The 19741-nt window shown below is 36.6% G+C and overlaps 1 protein-coding gene across 3 annotated transcripts in view; it reads left to right on the top strand.

The window, feature by feature from the left end:
- Window positions 1-19741, top strand: part of SHTN1 (shootin 1) — a 97420-nt gene that overhangs the window by 34704 nt on the left and 42975 nt on the right. For all 3 annotated transcript variants that reach the window (XM_004428107.3, XM_087432676.1, XM_087432677.1), the window contains 7 exons: window positions 1181-1349; window positions 3378-3475; window positions 5741-5822; window positions 9812-9906; window positions 15054-15200; window positions 17161-17314; window positions 19304-19403. In XM_004428107.3, coding sequence (XP_004428164.1) covers window positions 1181-1349; window positions 3378-3475; window positions 5741-5822; window positions 9812-9906; window positions 15054-15200; window positions 17161-17314; window positions 19304-19403 — 845 coding nt within the window. The remainder of the gene's footprint in view (window positions 1-1180; window positions 1350-3377; window positions 3476-5740; window positions 5823-9811; window positions 9907-15053; window positions 15201-17160; window positions 17315-19303; window positions 19404-19741) is intronic.

The following is a 19741-nucleotide window of genomic DNA, read 5'->3' as shown; positions in this document are numbered from 1 at the left end:
ATTTTTTAGTCTTGAGAAGAGAAAATATAAGTAAAACCGTATTTTCTGTGGACTTTGGAGCAAATTTAGTTTTCGTGTGTGCCTCGTACTAACATTTATATGCACATAAACCCATGAGCTAAAGAAGGTTATGGTAGTTGATAACTAAACTAAAAACCAAGTCATTTCTACATCAGGGAATAACAAATACATTAATGAATTAGGATCCCTTTTCTCTGCTAAAAAGTAGAACTCTTCTTATAGAGATAATAGAAACATAATTGAACTTTCTTCTATTGTGTATTATTAGAACTCTGTGTACAGTTAGTAGAAACACATCTTGAACTAGCTTAAACAAGAAAAGAAAAAAAAGTAGAAATTTGTTGAGAGAGGGATATTGGAGAATCCTATAGAATCGGTGAGCTAGGAGCGTTTCAGGAATGGACTGGAGCTCTGTGGTAAACCCTGTCTCCACTGCTTTTCTCTGCTGCTCTGTACATATCAGCTCCGTTTTGGCTTGCTACAGACTATGTTCCTCTATTCCTCAATTTAGGAGTGGAATGTGGTTGCCAGCAGCTTCTGTACATCCAGACACATGGAAAGAAACTCACCTCTTTGTTCCAGCCTCCAAATTTCTAGAGAAGGGATTCGATTGACCAAGTTTGGGTCATGTGCCTAATCTCTCGACTAATTAGCTGAGGCCAAAGGGATAGACTATACTTAGGGGGAACATGGCTGGTCCCATAGAAATCATGTGGAACAATGAAGAGGAATGGCAGTGTCCAGAAAAGAGGGAGTGCTGGGCAGACAAACATTTAAAAAGTGTTTACAGTACAGCATCAAACAAGACATTTGCTTGAAATGAAGTGCCTTAATTAAGACCACTAGTGACTGAATAAATTGGAATTTGATTTAATCTATACTGATGTTTCATCTTAATCCTTCCTGTATTTCTTGTCAGTTATAACTAGCATTTTCACATGCTGCTGGCTATAATCCAGGCATCAGGTCTTACTTAAAGTAATAAGTTTAATATTAAAAAGTGTAAATAAAACCTTATTTAATGACTCTTCTAATTGTTATTTCATGCTGTGTGTGTTGAATATGTAAGACAAAAATGCACTTAATTTGTCTATTGTTTAAAAATCCGAGACACTCATTTGACTGCTGTTAAAATAACCGTGTTTATACTTTGCCTTAGCTAAATAAAGAAAATAAAACATTGAAAAGAATCAGCATGTTATACATGGCCAAGCTGGGACCAGATGTAATAACTGAAGAGATAAACATTGATGATGAAGATTCAACTATGGATCCAGATGGTGCTGCTGAGACTTGTGTCTCGGTCCAGTGTCAGAAGCAAATCAAAGGTAGGACTCCTGGCTTAATTATTGAGCATATTTTTGACTCCTATTAGGATAATGCTTCTCAACTGTGGTTGCGCACTGGAATCACATGAGAACTTTAAAAAATACTGATGCCTGAGTCCTACCTCAAAAAAATTCTGGTTAGTTGTCCTAGGGAGTAGCCTGGCTGAGAATCATGATAGGGTATAACATTTGTGCATTATGATTTACTTTCTTGTTTGGGATTAGGCACTTTTGAAAGTATTGTCTTGACAGAAACAGCCAGTCAGTCTATAAACTTCTTAAGAATATGGACTTACGTGTTAAGATATTTTTGTTAAATGAAAGAAAGAATGAATAAAAATATATTTAGCTAACACCTTCTGTTAGTCTGGTTCTCTGTAGAATCTCTGGAAGATTCCTTGCCATATTACCTAGTCTGTGCCCTCAGAGAACTTCCCATCTGATTCGGGCAGTGAGCTGTAAGTGCTCTGCAACATTAGACAACTGTGTTGGTCAGCAGGTAGTGCTGTGAGGCAAGATCACATGATCCCTCTATTGGAAACACATGAATTTTATTCGTAACTATACATATACATGTTAAAGATGTAGAAAAGCAGTTTTTGGCACAATAACTATTGGGGTATTTTAACTAGCTAGTGTACATGTCAAAAGCAACACTTGTTAGTTTGTTTGGTAGATAAAACCTCAATTGGAAGTATAAAGAAAAAAGTATAAAGAAAGTCATCTTTGCCTGACTCTCCATTTCCTTAACCTAAGTCAAAATAATATTTCTGTTGGTGGGAGGTAGAGGAAGTTAAAAGGATTTCCTTGTGTTCATAATTCTCCCTTCTTTTAGGTCTTGAACGATATGGTCTCTGGTTCCATAGCCAGCCAGTGGAGAAAGTGATTTTGAAATAAGTGTCTGAGAACTCCTTCAAGCTGGGTTCATGTAAAAGTTTGATTTAATTTATAAATAACCATATAGCAGGTTTCGTAAGGGTAAGAATTAAAAACTAAGTTAAAAACCAAGTGGCAAAATCGTAGGTCTGGGCATGAATTTAGGTACTCTATGCTAATCCATGTATATTTTTTTAACATTTGAGTGGTAGAAGTAACTTTAATCTAATACAGAAGCTTTTGCACTTACAGTTGCTAATATTTTCATTCTAGTAACACAGTTTTCATTAAATCCCAATAATAAGAAATATGAAATAAATTAAGAAACAAAATACCCACAACTCTGGAGAGAAAATTACTAGAATTAACCCTTTTTCAAACAGGTTATATTTTGAGTCAGTTCAAATAATGTTTAAGGGCTATAACTTGGCAGCAAATCAGGATTTTTTTCCTTCATATCAAAATCTCCAATTATTAACTACCCAATTGTTTGTGTATATTGTATTGTGATAAGAGCCCGTGGCCATTATAAAATAAAAAAGAGGGGCCGGCCCAGTGGCGCAAGTGGTTAAGTGTGCGTGCTGTGCTTCAGCAGCGGCCCGGGGTTCACTGGTTCGGATCCCGGGCACGCACCGACGCACCACTTGGCAAGCCATGCTGTGGCGGCGTCCCATATAAAGTGGAGGAAGATGGGCACGGATGTTAGCCCAAGGCCAGTCTTCCTCAGCAAAAAAGAGAGGAGGATTGGCAGATGTTAGCACAGGGCTGATCTTCCTCAGAAAAAAAAAAAGAAAAGAAATTAGTACAATGCCTTAATTTGTTTTGCAAAAGCATAAAAAATTTTACTTCTAAAATGCCAGATAGTTTTCTAGAATCTGGGTTTGATAGAATGCAAAGAAAACATGATCTGGTACATTTAACATAGTGAGATTGCCTGATGTGAAGTTGCTAATAACCATGGCTATATAGGGGGACACAGAGGTGAGATTTCCATTGTCCTTTGCTTCTTCATTTTCCTTTTAATTGTTAAATAACTTGGACCATAAGCTGCACATGGAATGGCATTTTCAATTCTTTTGACAGGATTGATTTCTTTTTTTAAAAGTAAGTTTATTTGCATTTTTTCCCCTTATTTTTTCTTTAAAAATGCAGAACTTCGAGATCAAATTGTATCTGTTCAGGAGGAAAAGAAGATGTTAGCCATTGAACTGGAAAATCTCAAGAGCAAACTTGTAGAAGTAATTGAAGAAGTATGTATCTTAGACCTGAGAGGCAAGACCTATACTGTTTTCAAGGTGTTTGGGGACTGGCTAAATCAAAAACTTGCTGTTGGAAGCTAATTTCTGACATGAGAACCATGTACCAATTTTAATCTTCTCTTCTCCCCACTATTTCAGACATACGATAAGGTATAGAAAATAAGATCATGAACATTCACATACCCACTACTTAGCTTAATAAATAAAACACTAAAATACCATTGATGTGTTCCCTTTTGTCCCTCATATTTCACTGTGTGAGGCAAATTTGTAAGAAGGATATCTGCAGTTTAAGTCATACCCTCATTGCTGCTGGTGAAGAGGTATTTTGCTTCTCCAGTGGATGGCTGGCTCAGTTAGGAAGGACTATCCCCCTGTGTACCTCCAACACAGGCATATATGATAGACAGTAAAATGGGTTCAAGTGGGTATTTGGAGAATCTTTTTCTTTTTCCTTTTGAATTGTCTTTAAGAACAGGAGTATATAATTGCCTTTCCTTGCACAAGGCTTCAAGGATCTGCCTTTGCAATCTTGATTTAACTTGTGTCAATGGTTCTCAGATTCTGTAGCTTAGAGCTTCCCAACCAATGTGCTATAGCACCTTGATATCCCTCAGATGGCTTACAAGTATGCCAAGATATCGATCCCTTGAGTGAGCGGCCTCATCCAATTACCTCAGTTCCCAGGCAAATATTATTTTCTTAAGGGACATAATGTGAAAAAGGTTGAGAAGCAGTGCCCACCAACCTCCCGGCCCCAGTTGCTTCTACTTATTGTGGCAAAACATCACAATGAGTGGGAAGAAGGCTGATGATATTTTGGAAGTGGTATTCCTCTTGGACAGTGTATACCAGTTACTAATTTAAAGCAAAAACAAAAATATAGCTTACACTAAAAGAAATGAGTTCACAAACTATCTCCAAGTGCTGATGGATTCAGAGTCCCTTTCAGGACTGTTATCTTAATTTGTTTCTCTAGTGTAACTGTAGGAGAGAGACAAGAAAAACATTTTAGTGCACTCTATTCCTCAATTATGATTATTTATTGATGATTCTCTCCCCTCCCACTTAGAGGTGTTATTGGAACCCATTTCAGAAGTTATTTTTATTATGACTATTTCAGACATCTGAAAAGTATAAAAAACAAAATGATGAACGTCTATATGCCTACTACCCAGCTGAATATATAAAACGTTAACATAGTGTTGAAAACCTGGTGTCTCTCTCCCTAATCGCGTTTTCCTTATCCCCTGCCCTGTTTCCCCAAACAAACCGTGGAAACTTGGTTTTTATCATTCCAATGCATGTATTTACATTTTTACTACGATACATAGTGTTCTGAGTGTTTTTAAACTATATAAATGTACGTACTTTTTTAAATTCAACATAATGGACTTGAGATTTATCTACCCTGAAACATATAGCTTTACAATCTTTTTTTAACTAACCTATGATATTCTCTTCTCCTATTGATAGATGCTGAAAATTATTTCAGAAATTTAAGTTTTTGGGGGAAGATTTTCCTATGTATTTTATTTAAATCAAAAGTCTTCAGAGTTGAAAGTATTTTTTTATTTAAAAAATTCATGTGTGGGGGCCGGCCCGGTGGCACAAGTGTGCACGCTCCGCTTCGGTGGCCTGGGGTTCACAGGTTCAGATCTGGGCGCTCGCCGACGCACCACTTGTCAAGCCATGCTGTGGCAGTGTCCCATATAAAGTAGAGGAAGGTGGGCACGGATGTTAGCTCAGGGCAAATCTTCCTCAGCAAAAAATGAGGAGGATTGGCATCGAATGTTAGCTCAGGGCTGATCTTCCTCACACACACACACAAAAAAAATTCATGTGTGTTTTACTTAAGCCAAATGTCATCAAAGTTAAAATGAATACCAAAATTGAGTATTAGATCTCTGACTAAATGATTCATGTATTTTCTGGGTACACTCTAGTTGTATTTTTGTATTAAAAATATTAATCATTTACATTGGATGGCTAGAACACTGCCATGTTTAGGGACAAATGCCAATACCATTTGGAATATGTAAATAAGTTCTCTACCAAATGTACATCCCAACGTAAAGAGCTGCCATTGAGGCTTTAAGAAGAGCTTTAATAAAAACCTAGCACAGTGAAGCCAGTTACTGCTTTAAATTGTAACTTCATATTGAAAGTTGAACAGCAATTTGAGTATCACACATTGCCATATGTCATGTTTTACAATTTTGGGTGTTTTCTCTCCTCAAAATCTCACATTTTTAGGTAAATAAAGTTAAACAAGAAAAAGATGTTTTAAATTCAGAAGTTCTTGAACAGAGAAAAGTCTTAGAAAAATGCAATAGAGGTATGTGTTTCCAGTCTTTTTTCTCAAATATATACGTAATTTATTTTGTTTACATATATTTTGTGTTGTTTTATACTTTTGCCTAAAGATTCTTGTAGCAAGGATCTTCTCCTATGTTGTGTTTTCCTAAATTCTAGCAATGAATCTCTCATTCCTGTTATTTTATCACCCACCGTAGAGTCTTGGGAATTTCAAAGTGCTTTCATGTGAGGAACTCACGACCCACTCATTTTGAAACTTCAAACCTAAATACTGTTCTGTCCTATGTATATCCTGGGACCATGACCATATTGGCTATCTCCTCAGTATTTATATATTTGGTAGGTTATTTAGTCAACCTCTCTTCAATCTAAAAGAGATTAGGGTATCTACATAAATACATGCAACATGATATGATAAAAGTTTAAATTAAGAGGATATGGAAAATGGGACAAAGGGAAAGCGAGAGTATATATTGATTTACAGAGTGCATACTTGCTCCGAGGTCTTGCACATTTCCTGCCTGTGCACCTGAAATCTGGCTCTGAGCTTTCTAGGGGCAGGTGCATTGAGAGAGAGATTCATGATCACCTGTATGAATCATATAAAAATGAACCTGTTGATCAAGAGAGACAGGCCTGGTCTCATGATAGAAGGAAATTTCCCCAAAGGCTAGTTCTAGAGAAAACTCTCTAATTTGATCCTATCATCCTTGTCATAAAACAGAGCATCAAGAGGCCAGCCCGGCGGCGCAAGCGGTTAAGTGCACGTGCTCCGCTTCGGCGGCCCAGGGTTCGCAGGTTCGGATCCCGGGCATGCACCGACGCACCGCTTGGTAAGCCGTGCTTTGGCAGCATCCCATATAAAGTAGAGGAAGATGGGCACGGATGTTAGCTCAGGGCCACTCTTCCTCAAGAAAAAAGGAGAGGATTGACATCAGATGTTAGCTAGTCCTCCTCACAAAAAAAAAAAAAAAGAGCATCAAGTCTTATGGGGCTGTTTCCTATGTCCCCTGATTTAGGACAAGGACTGATGCCAAAGTGCAGTTCCACAAACATAATTCTAGGAAAGGGACTTCTATACTTTTCGTTCTCCTTTTTTACTTCAGCCACTCTCTGTCCTAGTTTAGAAGCTACAACACTAAAAAGAAATCTTTCAGACCCAAGGCCTTCCCTATTGTTATTGGTGATGGTTCTCCATCTTTGCATCATTCATGAATTGAGATTTTTGAATAAATAAAGGACCTTGTAGTTAAGTGTGGGAGATGCACTGGATTATAACATTTCCTCAGCTCTTTCTACATTTAAGAAGATAGAAATGGTGTAGAAGAATTTTCAGTCTTGATGCCCTGTGCTAGGAACAGAGGGTTCTAGAAAGGTTAATCACATGGCTCTTGCCTTCAGAGAACCCCCTATCGAGGAAGAGAGAGAGATTATATAAACAAATACATGACGAGGACCTACCTAGTTTCTTTCGGAATCCAGGTAAAAAGGGCCAGGACATGTGAAAATTCACTTTTTATTGTAGTGTTCTAGACATAGAAACGAGAGTCAATTATCTTGCTCAGGGCTTCAGATAGTCGTAGTCTTCTTTATTTTCATCATGAAATTTCTTTTTTAAGTAGGTTTGAAAATAATTTACCTCTCAGGAACCTATAATTCACATCACAAACCACCACTTATATCGCTTTACTTGAGTAAGACCGTTAGTCTTTCCTCTGAGGAGGCAGTAGATTTACAGAGTACAGAGTTTGAAATTCTATGTTATTACTCAGCAAACCAGTCCTTAGTCAGTTAGGACTGAAGTGCCCTGGTGGAACATTGTATGAAAGCAGCCATTAAGAGAGCCTTTTTAAAGATTTTATTGATATGACTCAGCTCAAGATTGAAAGTGCTGGCCAGAAGCAGATGGAGAGACTAGTGTGATATCTACGTATGTTGTGCCTAATTTGTGATGGCGTCATCACTCCCTCTGTCCTGTCTATATCATTATTTAACAAAATAGGCCACAAAATGTCAAAAACGTAGCAAAGAATTCTTGTTGCTTTTATTTGACAGGACCTTCTCTTTGAAGATATCTGTCCAACAGTGCTTCTTTAATTCAAAGCTCTGACTCTGGGCCTGGATCTAAGGCCGTTTCTCTTCTTTGTAAACATAGAGAACACTTAAAAATAACATATATTTCTTTTTATTCTTTTTATATATAAAGGTATAATTTCCCTTTTTGGTGGAAAGTATAGAATCATATAGAGAAAGGAAAAAAATCTCAACCTTTACAGTCCAGAGATAAGCACTACTAACATTTTAGTTTATATTTTGCCAATCTTAAACCCTGTGTATACATTAAATTGTTTGTTAAATATGTTTGTAATATATATGGAAGGCAAAGAAAATACCAGCAGAAGAAATATATTTTTACCCATTGGTACCTTACAAGCCCCTGAATATCCCTCTGTACTCATACCCCTCCCTTGGATTTTTATCATTCATTTCATTTATAGTTTTGTCAAATACCTATATATCCCTAAACAGCATATTGTTTAATTTTGCATGTTTTTTAAGTTATATAAATGGTATCATTTTGCATATGTCTGTCTGCAACATTTTGTATTTGTGAGGTTTGTCTGTGTTGAAGAGCATTGTTGTGGTATGTTTATTTTCACTGTTGTATATTATTTCATTCTTCTATACCAAAATTCATTGATCTAGTATCCTGTTGGTGGACATCTGAGTTTTTTGGTGTACATGTCCAAGAGTTTCATGAAGATATATGCCAAATGTAAAATTTTATCTTCAGTTTTACTACATAATGCCAAATTACTTTTTTTGAGTGTGTGTGAGGATGATTGGCCCTGAGCTAACATCTGTTGCCTCTCTTCCTCTTTTTGTTTGAGGAAGATTGTTGCTGAGCTACAATCTGTGCCAATCTTCCTCTATTTTGCATGTGGGACGCTGCCACTGTGTGGCTTGATGAGTGGTGTGTAGGTCCGAGCCCAGGATCTGAACCTGTGAACCCTGGGCCACTGAAGCAGAGCGCACGAACTTAACCAGTACGCCGGCACCCCCCCAATTACTTTTTAAGTAGATCTATAAGTTTACATTTCTGTAACCAGTGTATTAGTTCCCATTGTTCTGTATCCTCTCCAAACTTTATATAGGTATACGTCTTAATTTTTGCCTACTGCATCTTTGGTGAGTATAAAAAGGTATCTGTGTTTTTACTTTTCACTTCCCTGATTATAATGAAGGTGAGTATCTTTCCACATATTTGTTGGCCTTTCACATGTTTCCTCTTCTGTGAAATGCCTTGTTGATGTGTTTTATATGTGGCTTTTTTTTTTTTTTTTTTTTTTTTGCTGAGGAACATTAGCCCTGAGCTAACATCTGTGCCATCCTTCCTCTAATTTATATGTGGGTCACTGCCACAACGTGGCCAATGAGTAGTGTAGGTCTGCGCCTGGATCCGAACTCATGAACCTGGGCCGCCAAAGTAGAATGTGCTGAACTTAACCACTATGCCATGGGGCCAGCCCCTTGTATGTGGCTTTTAAAAAAAAAAATTAACTATTTTTTAAAAAATATATCGTGAGTGTCTTTCCATTCAATAAATATGCTTATTCAATATAATTTTGATGGCAGAATAATATTTCTTGTACATACCATGTTTTACTGATCCTTCAATGTTAGACCATCTAGATTTCACTGTTTTCAGCAATGATGCAGAGAGCATCCTTGCAACTAAATCTCCATATATGTTAATGATTTATTCTCTTAGGAGAATAAATACATTCCTAGAAGTGGAATAGAGTCAAAGCATATGAATAGTTTTAGATTTTTGACTCACATTGCCAAGTTCCCCTCCAAAAAGATTTTGTCAATTTATATTCCAGCCAGCAATGGATGAGGGTGCTTGTATATCTGTATAAGGAATCTTTTCAACACTATTTTCCATCCATATTCCTGATAATCTGTGTGGCATATTTTCCATTTTCTTTTCCTTGTCTTCTTAAGTGTCCATGCTAGCAGTAGAAGAGTATGAGGAAATGCAGGTAAACTTGGAACTGGAGAAGGACCTTCGAAAGAAAGCAGAGTCATTTGCACAAGAGGTAAGTATCGTCCAGAGACCTAGTTTTTTATTTTTATTTTTTAAAGAACTTTGCAGATGACATAAAATATTTTTTGAGGTTGAATAAGAACTTGTCATTTAGAATTAAGGATCAGCTGATTTAGGGAGGCGGCTATGGAATAGTATCCAGTTTACTGAACTTGGTGTCTGAAGATCTGGGTTCAGATTGGCCACAGCAGTCAGTTGTTAGTTGTATGACCTTGGACAAGTCCCTTAGCCTCTTAGGGCTTCACTTTCGCCGTCTGTTAAATAGATGATGATACCTTCTAACCAAATGGATTTTAAAGACAAATGGCACGATTTTTAAAAAGTATTTTGTAAACTATAAAATGCTATATAGGGGAAAGGAATTATATTTAGGGATACCCATAACTTGTGATGGAAAGTCCAGCTTGAGTACAAGATTTTTGTGTGTTTCAAGTAGCCTCAAGAGTCTAGGTTACATCTCCACGTACCATCTCAAATAACAGTGTCATGGTATTAGTATTTCTCTTCAGCTGCTATACCGTGCTCTCATGCGAGTTGATTCATCCACTTGCTGTGCAGCATTGCCATGTTGTACATCCATTATCTCAGCGTTTCACCAGAGTAATGATTCTCCTGTCGTGTTAGAGATAACTTTGAGCTTCTCGTGTTCTGACTTACCTTTGTGGACATGTAGTCACTGTGTATTCCATGGCTCTGGAACAGGTTTCCAGGGAAATGACGAGGCACCATTGGCTGAATCATAACAGCTCATGGATGTGGAGCTGATCTGCATGAGATTTCCATCACGTACAAAAATTCTGAATCTTTGTGCATACTATAAGTTGAAGGAAAGTAGCTAAGGAAAGGTAAAACGTTCTTAGGTGGAAGTATCCAAAGTGTAGAAGGAAGACAAAGCATGAGGTTGTGGAAATGACATTTGAAAATCAAATTACGGTTTTGTGTGGGAGTCTGTCTGTGCTTGAATGTGGCTGTGCTAGCAATGAACTCTATAAAAGGTTTACTCCAAGAAGATCTGATTTGAAATATTATGACTCATTTCTTTCAGAGAGTTTAATGAAAGGTGAGTAAACATCGTTCTCTTATCACTTGGAAGAAAGAAAAAAGAACTGAGGTGTGTCAGAGCCCTTTGGAAAAAGCTGCAGAAATATAAATAATGGAACAGAATAAACAGTGGAGGGGGAGGGAGAGTAGAGATAATGTGAAGACACCTTCGTTGCAAAACTGAAAAGGTTAGCTGACTCTGACCCAAATGCCAGGCTCTTATTTTGAGAGAGATTTTCAGTTTTCCATCTGTTGTTTGTAGAATGATGTTAAAATACAAAGCAGCTCAAAGAAAAACTTGAAGGCCATGCAGTAGCACAGAAGATAGATGGAAGAAGCAAGATTCCATTAAGAATATGAAAATGAATGATTTCTTCTACCATTTACCTGGTAGTGGTTGGTGGAAACAATCATGCTGACATGTTAACCCAGAAAGAGGAGATAGAAGTTTGAGGAAGGAAAGCAAGAGCCGTGGCACTTATGTTACTGGTAGCATAAATATTTGCAATGGTGCTCAATAATTTTACAATATCTAGATTCAATCTGTACAATAGTGAGAAGAAAACTATTTTTTAAAATAAAGCTAGATTAGAATCAGTATATCTTCCCTTTTGCATGGTTTACAAATTCTCAGGTTTTCAACAGATAACTACTGCTAAAGGGCACGTGACTTAATTTAATAAGAGAAGTACCCCTCTTTTGCATTTTGTTCCTTAGCGCATTCGGCAGCCGTGTTAAGCCAGACACTGTGCTGGTAGTGGGAATATTGTGGTGAAGAAAGCAAATAGGATCCCTGCCCTTGTGGAGCTTACAGTCTAAAGCCATAGAAGTCAATTTTTTTTTTTTTGTGAGGAAGATAAGCCCTGAGCTAACATCCGTTGCCAATCCTCCTCTTTTTGCTGAGGAAGATTGCCCTGGGCTAACATCCGTGCCCATCTTCCTCTACTTTATATGGGATGCTGCCACTGTGTGGCTTGAGGTGTGTAGGTCCTCACCCAGGATCTGAAGCTGTGAACCCTGGGCCACCGAAGCGGAGCGTGCGCACTTAACCGCTGCGCCACCAGGCCAGCCCCAGAAGTCAATTTTTAAAGTTAATTTACTTTATATTTTTAATTACAAAAGGACTGTATATACCTTGTAAAAAATATAAACAAGTCTCAAATGTGTAAAGTAAAAATTGAAAGTTTCTCCTCCACTCCTACTCCATTTAAAAAGCAGAAACAAAAACATGATCCCCCTCAACAGGAGGAAACAACCAGTTGTCTTTATAACTATGTTAAGTCTTTATATTTCTTCAACATAATTTCAATTTTTTATGACTTTCTTATATTTTTTGAATATATTTTTCTTACTATTCAGTATAGTTTTTCTTTTCTTTCTTTTTTTTTTTTTTGAGGAAGATCAGCCCTGAGCTAACATCCATGCCAATCCTCCTCTTTTTGCTGAGGACGACTGGCCCCGAGCTAACATCTATTGCCAATCCTCCTCCTCGTTTTTTTCCCCAAAGCCCCAGTAGATAGTTGCATGTCATAGGTGCGCATCCTTCCAGTTGCTGTATGTGGGACGCAGCCTCAGCATGGCTGGGGAAGCGGTGTGTCGGTGCGCACCTGGGATCCGAACCCGGGCTGCCAGCAGCGGAGCGAGCACACCCAACCGCTAAGCCATGGGGCCGGCCCTTTCTTTTCTTTTTTTAAAGATGTGTATACCTTGTTCAACATGTAGCTCCAGTATATACTGTGAGACTATTATGTAATCCTTTTTTCTTTCCAGACAACTCAGATGATATTTTAATGTTATTTTGGAAAGAATGAACTATATGTTAATGACAAAAGATTTTCTTCTCATTCTTTGAAATGATTTATGAAATTTCTCTGAAATTGTGATACCTATGATGTTATTTGTCTAATAAGAGACCCACTTCATAACTCTAGCCAGCAAGTTCTTAGCATAGCTAAAAACAAAATTTATTAGTGTTTTGGTAACTGAATTTTCTTTAAATTCATCTCTGGAAAGGCATTATATAGAATATTTTAGTGTCTTAAAGTCTAGAAAAGGTAGTCTAATGAGTAATTTTTTTCACGTTACCATTGTTATTTAAAGGAATTTTTTTCCTATCTGTTCTTTTTATCTAGTAATATTACTATTTAGAAATTGTTACAGGGTTTTGTAAAAAAAATTCATTATTAACATCCCTAAGACATAGTCTTTACTTTTTTCTCTTTAAAATAACAAAATTGAGATAGTTTTTAATCATGTAAACAAGTTTTCCTGAGTGCTACATTGAAAAGGAGCACTATCCCTTTTTCCCAAGAGAGAACCAAAGCACAGAGAAGCAGTACAGTGTGGAATAATGCCACCCTCTGCATTGATGCTAGCATGTGCCCTGCATTGTTTTACTGCTGAGGTCACTGCCTCTGTCCTGGTCAGCCCCATTGACTGCTTCCTCTCTGCCTGCTCCTGGCCACCAAGCACTCTTGGTGAAAGGCCTCACTTACTTCATCAGCTGTTAGTAAGCCTTTCATGTTGACTCGCTGAAGTATTTCCTAAGACACCAGCAAGGGACTCCAACCAGTTAAGTTTTAAGAGGGAAAAATATATAACAAAGAAATTACTGTAATAATAGTCACCCAAAATAACTCATTTCAATTATACCATTGGTCTAAAATTTAAGATACTATATGATGAATATTGATTACTCTTCCCTAGTATGTTGATGCCTCCAGTCTCACTTTTCTCTAGCCTAGCACTCTGTGCACGCACATACATGCATTCATTCACGCTATCTCTATACCTCTCATTCTTACACTGAAAGAGGAGTCAGCTGGAAGAAGAATGTAAAGTTCACTTAAAAATGCTGTTAGGAGTCTAAAAATGTGAAGTGGACTAGAAAATGGGGCTAATTTTGGAGTCTGTAAAACATTTCATGCTTGGAATCACCCATTGGCTAACTTACGTAAGTTAGGAAAAGAAATAACAGATGAATAGAAAATAATAGTGTTTTCAGTCATGTAAAGTTGTGAAGATTAAATGAATAATATATGTAAATTGCTTAATAAAGTGCTCAATAAATATTAATATACATTTTCCCTTCTCCTTTTTACCCTCCTACTGTTAACTACTTTTCATCACTGGGGAAAAACTAATCGGTTTAAAACAAAACATTAGGTCTAATAAATAGTAGAGGAAGGAGGGGCTGGCCCGGTGGCAGAGCAGTTAAGTTCTTGCCCTCCACTTTGGTGGCCCAGGGTTCCCCTGGGCCTACTCAGCACTCATCAAGCCATGCTGAGGCTGAGTCCGACATAGAGCAACTAGAAGGATGTACAACTGTGACATGCAACTATCGACTGGGGTTTTGGGGAGGAAAAAAGGAAAAAAGGAGGAAGATTGGCAACAGGTGTTAGCTCAGGGCCAATCTTCCTCAAAAAAAAAAATTTAAAAAAACATAGCAGAGGGAGGAGATTAGCCAGGTGGTTAAGAGCTTGGGTTTGTAAATCATTCAGATTGGGGTTTAAATCCTGGTTTTGCCACTTACATGTGCCCTTAGGAAAGTTGCTTAACCCCTCTGAGCCTCAGTTACCTTATTAGTGAAAATAGGATAGTAATAGTATCTACTTGACAGTGTTCTGAGGATTAGATGGTATAATATATGTAAAATGATTACCACCGTATCTATCACATAGTGTGTAGTGCATTTTAGCTATTCATAGCAGAAACGTTTAACTCATAGGATTGATGTAAGGATTAAAATAATGTGTATAAAATATTTAGTAGAGTACCTGGCACAAGATAAGTTCTTGATGAATATTAAGCTACTACTATTAGTCTTAATGTATTTTAAAGCAATAATAAAATATTAAAAACTGAAGTATAGGACTAAATTATTGTAATATTATATACCTTGTTGGGGCAAGGGTAAAAAGGTACTGAAGATTGTATGCAAGTATGAATGAAATCATAGCCATCATTAATTCTGAAACTGTTACATTATATAATTCAGAAATTGCCTTTAACTCCACATTCTTTCCTTTTGCTCAAGTTTCAGTTGAGGAGAAATGTGAGATTGATTGGTATATACATTTTTGTAATTAACTTTTGCAGATGTTCATTGAACAAAACAAGCTCAAGAGACAAAGCCACCTTCTGCTTCAGAGCTCTGCTCCTGACCAGCAGCTTTCGAAAGCTTTAGATGAAAATGCAAAACTTACCCAGCTGCTTGAAGAAGAGAGAATTCAGCATCAACAAAAGGTAACAGATTTTCTTTTGGAGGCTTAATACACACACACATATTTAAAATGAGGGGAGTCAGTTCAGCCCCTTACAGTTCCGTATTTTGCCTTGCTAGGTTACTAAGTCTTTCCAGTCTTTTCACCTTTTAGAAAAAAATCACTGCCACATGAACTTAATTTAGTGTCTAACTGAAATTTATAGCACACTTTTGTAGACTTTATAATGATCTTTAAACTGTCGAAAAGGGTTAGAAGAAATGAGGGAAAGAGATACAACTCAAGAAGAGCTTGGGTAATGCACATAACGAAGTTTGGAAATCTGTGAGTTGATTGTGTTTTTTGGAGACTGCATACACTAGGAGAGTGTATTAGTCTCCAAGAGCTTGTGGGAGGGCATAGGTTTTATTCAAAGAGGGAGGAAAAGTCTATGCTAGTAGTAATTGTTTGCTTAGAGAAAATTTCTGATTTTGTAAACTTGCACAAATGTATATGTTTAAAGACATCCTAAGTGGTTATTTTAGTGTGTTTGAGTGGAGCTATTCCAGCTGACACAGCCTACCTCTGTATGCTAGGCAGAAAGGATAGTCATCGTGGTAGGTGAGAAAGAGGAGGCGGGAGAGGAGGAGAGGCGAAGAGGTGGAACAAAGCCTTTCAAGTTAAAGAAACCACTTAAGAAAAATTACATCAATATTTATACTACTTACAATGTACCTACTTTGTGAAGGAAAGGCTGTTAGCTGCTATTTATCATCACCTGTCAAAGTCTCTTTAAGCAACAATATTGACATTTAATCCTTGGAAGTTTCTGAAGTTTTTACAAAGTTGGTCGTGAAGTAGAGTTGATTTTTTTTTCCTCAGTAAGAAATGTTGGTGTATTCCTAGAGAATCTCTAAATTAATAGGTGGTAACAGTGGTTGCCCCTGGGAAAGAAGACCGGGGAATAGACAGGAGGGAAAGAATTTTTTTTTTGTCCCCCTATGCAGGAATTACCATTTCAAATAGAGAATGAAAGAATGTTTCTTTTTATTTAGCTTATGCTAGAAGTTTTTGGTTCTGAAAAGTCCTGCCACTTGCAGTTTGCTCATTTAGTAAATAACACATGCCTAGAACCTGTGGGAGTAAATTATTGTGTATGTACCTTGTTGGGGTAGGGGGAGAAGTACTGAAGATTAAAGTTATGAATGAAATTATAGCAATCAGTACTCCTAAAACGGTTACACTATACTATACAGTTTTTCTGTATAATCTTTTGTGTATGTGGTTTAAAATATTTCTTACCTGTCTGTGAGTTCCCTTGCAGATTCAGCAGTCTTTTAAACACAGCTGTATTGTTTTTACGATTAGAAAAATAACATATAGTTCTTCTAATAAACAAATTTTAAAAATACAAAAAAAAAATGTTAAAGAAGAAAATTAACATTACCCCAGAATCCCATATTTTGGTGCATATCCAAACTTTATGTAAATATATAATTTTATGACTATAGTTTAAATGGAATCATACCATGCATACTGTTCTATAACCTGATTTTTTTAAAACAAATTCTAAAAGTAGTATTAACTGAATCAAAGGAACTTTCCTCCTTTCTTTTTTTTAAGATTTTTGATTCTTGTTACCAAATTGTTCCCCCAGGGGTCTTTTTAATACTGAATACCTGAATTTTTCTCTGGAAAATGGGTATGAAAGTATTAATCTGTTTTAAATTAATTTTTTAGGTATTATTTTACTTTTTTAAAACTCATGTTTAAGATTAAATTATCTGGGACATAAGTCTCCAGTAAATTTATATTGAATCAAATAGCTGATAATGATTTTAAGTATTATCTATATCCCAGAATTCACATAGTTCTTAAGATGGATTGGAATCTCTTTGCTATGAAGTGCAAAGTAAAAGGGAAATGTTAATTTTCTCCCTTTATTTTCCTTGATACAGGAAAAACTATATCAATACCCCATAAAAGTCTTTTATAACTTACAGGTTAAAGAATTACAGGAGCAGCTAGAAAATGAAGCACTCCACAAAGAGATCCACAACCTCAAACAGCAGCTGGAGCTTCTAGAAGAAGATAAAAAAGAATTGGAACTGAAGTATCAGAGTTCTGAAGAGAAAGCCAGAAATTTAAAGCATTCCGGTAAAAGCATTGAGTAGGCTCCTGTGTCTTATTATTCATCTGTGACTCTCTCATGCCCAGTACAAAACCTGGCATATAGTTAATCCAGAACATTTACTGAATGCTATAGAAAAATACCAAGATTTGTTTTTAAATTCCTTTCTTCTAACTATTGCAATTCAGTAGAATGGCTGCTGTAATCAAATGATCAACAAATATTTAGACTTCTTTTTTGGATTCAGAGCCTTTGTGAGTGAGTATCACATACAGCATTAAGAGACAAATATACCTTTAATATGGGAAGACCAAAATTTCAGCATTTCACAGGGCTTCAGAGATGAGTGTTCATTAAATTATTTTGTTCATCTTATTTTGTTCATCTTAGGATGCATTTTTAAAAAGAATTAAACTTTTTAGGTTCATACTACCTTCATCTTTGATGTCTAATTATACACATGAAATAATACTTTGAATATCACACCTAACAATAAAATGGGCAACAATATATATATTAAATGGAAGAACTTTTAAAACACCAGGGGATAGTTAAAGGATTTATTCATTCAACTCTGGAAGGCCTGACAGGACTGTGTGAGTTAGATTACTACACAGGGATAAGTAATAAGTTTCTGTTGGAAGGTAGGTAATTTAAGGAGGCAGGTCGTTTCCTTTATAACAGCTTCAATATTCACTTCAGAAATTTTTGGTTAATTTTATACTAGAATTTTGAAATCTGTACAGAAGAACCAAGTAGGCTTTTTTCCTTTAAAAAATATTTGATGCTTTCTAATCCACAATGAAAATTAATTACAATTTATTTTTTAAAAATTGATCTAAAATTAAGAAATATTGTATTCTTTTTAGTGTGTATCAGGGCAGCCTGTAGCCAAAGCCATCTTTATTATTCATGGAGGGGGCAGACACTAGAGGTATTTGAGATTCAATTTTGATTTAGTATCTGCTGTGTGTGTATCCAGCCATACCTTAGGATACTATAAGAAATATAGAGGAAAAGAAACCGTGCCTTTTGTCCTTGAGGAACTCAAACTCCCTTTGGAGAGAGAGACACAGGCATATAAAATAACTAGAGGATTCTTGGTGTCAGAGAGCGTAGCCCACACTGCATATTTAAGTGTTGAGAGTAAAAACAAATGGACAGATGAGGGTACAGTCAGTCATGGCAAGTGGAATGGCTGTGGAGAGGGAGAGCTATTCCTGGGTGCAAACAGTATTCAGTACCTGTATAGCCCATTAGAGCCCATGTTAGAGGATTCGCATCTGTGATATAAATTTAAATTGAGCTCTTTGACGTCAGGAACTTCGTCTTGAACTGCACCAAGCACAGGTGCTTTCACGTTGTTGGTGCTTAGTAAATACCTGTTTCATTAATGACTTGAATGAACTGAATGAATAAATTATATTTCCAGAATGCTCTTCAAAAGAGCAGAAAGTTTCTGAGTTAGAAACAGTTGAGAGTCTGAGTCTGGTTTAAATCAAGAACACTAGGATTTGCTGTTTTTGGAGGAAATTAAGTGGAGAAGGAAAGGATGATATTAAAATTCATTACTACATGTCATCTCTAAAATTAATCCTTGGTCTATACACTTTAAAAGTCAAGTATTAACAATTTCTTAGTGTTTGAGTAGTATATTCCATTGTTAACAAATATGTCTTCAACCTACTCAGTCCTTACTTCCCACCCACCCATCCAGCCATTGTCTTGAATTTGTTTTTCTTTTCTATAGTTGTTTATGCAGCAAAAAGATGTAATGTTTTCTTGTAACATAGGTAAGGCCTCTCTTGCATGAGTGATAGTAGACTGGATGATAACAAGTTTAAGAAGTTGTGCAGTTTCATATTGAAATTTCTAACTTTGCCTTAACCAAAAGAACTTGATTTTGAGAGAGGTTATGTTTTTTCCTTTACATGTGAAAAAAGGTGTTAAAAAAAAAAAAAAAGGAGGTAAGTCGCTTATTTCAGCTCTTTTCCGAATGCTTGCTCCCTGTGCAGTTGATGAACTCCAGAAACGGGTGAACCAGTCTGAGAATTCAGTGCCTCCACCTCCTCCTCCTCCACCACCACTTCCCCCTCCTCCTCCCAATCCTATCCGGTAAGCACATCCAGCAAGACTGTTCTGCATCAAATGTTATTCCTTGTCAGAGGACCTGGAGTTTATGTTAGTGATATCCTTTTTTCAAAATACTGGCTTAGATTGCATGGTTAGAGGGGTGGTAAAAAGTATGAAAGATATCAGCTGATGTTTCTCTCAGAGAATTTTCTAAAGGCCAGTGTATTATTTTCTTCTTACATATAGAAAGGGCCTTAAAAAACACCTGGCAGAGACATTCTTGTGGCCTGAAGTGTTCTTCTGTTGTAGATGTTCAGATTCCATATGAATGTTTCAAACCCAGGAGCTAGACATTGAAAAAACATTTTTTTAAACTTCAG

The sequence above is a fragment of the Ceratotherium simum genome, chromosome 6 (genome assembly GCF_057802395.1).
Source record: "Ceratotherium simum simum isolate JZ-2026a chromosome 6, ASM5780239v1, whole genome shotgun sequence".
NCBI lineage: Eukaryota > Metazoa > Chordata > Mammalia > Perissodactyla > Rhinocerotidae > Ceratotherium > Ceratotherium simum.
Note: the sequence above shows the minus strand (reverse complement) of the source record. Positions and strands in the feature narration are given on the sequence as shown.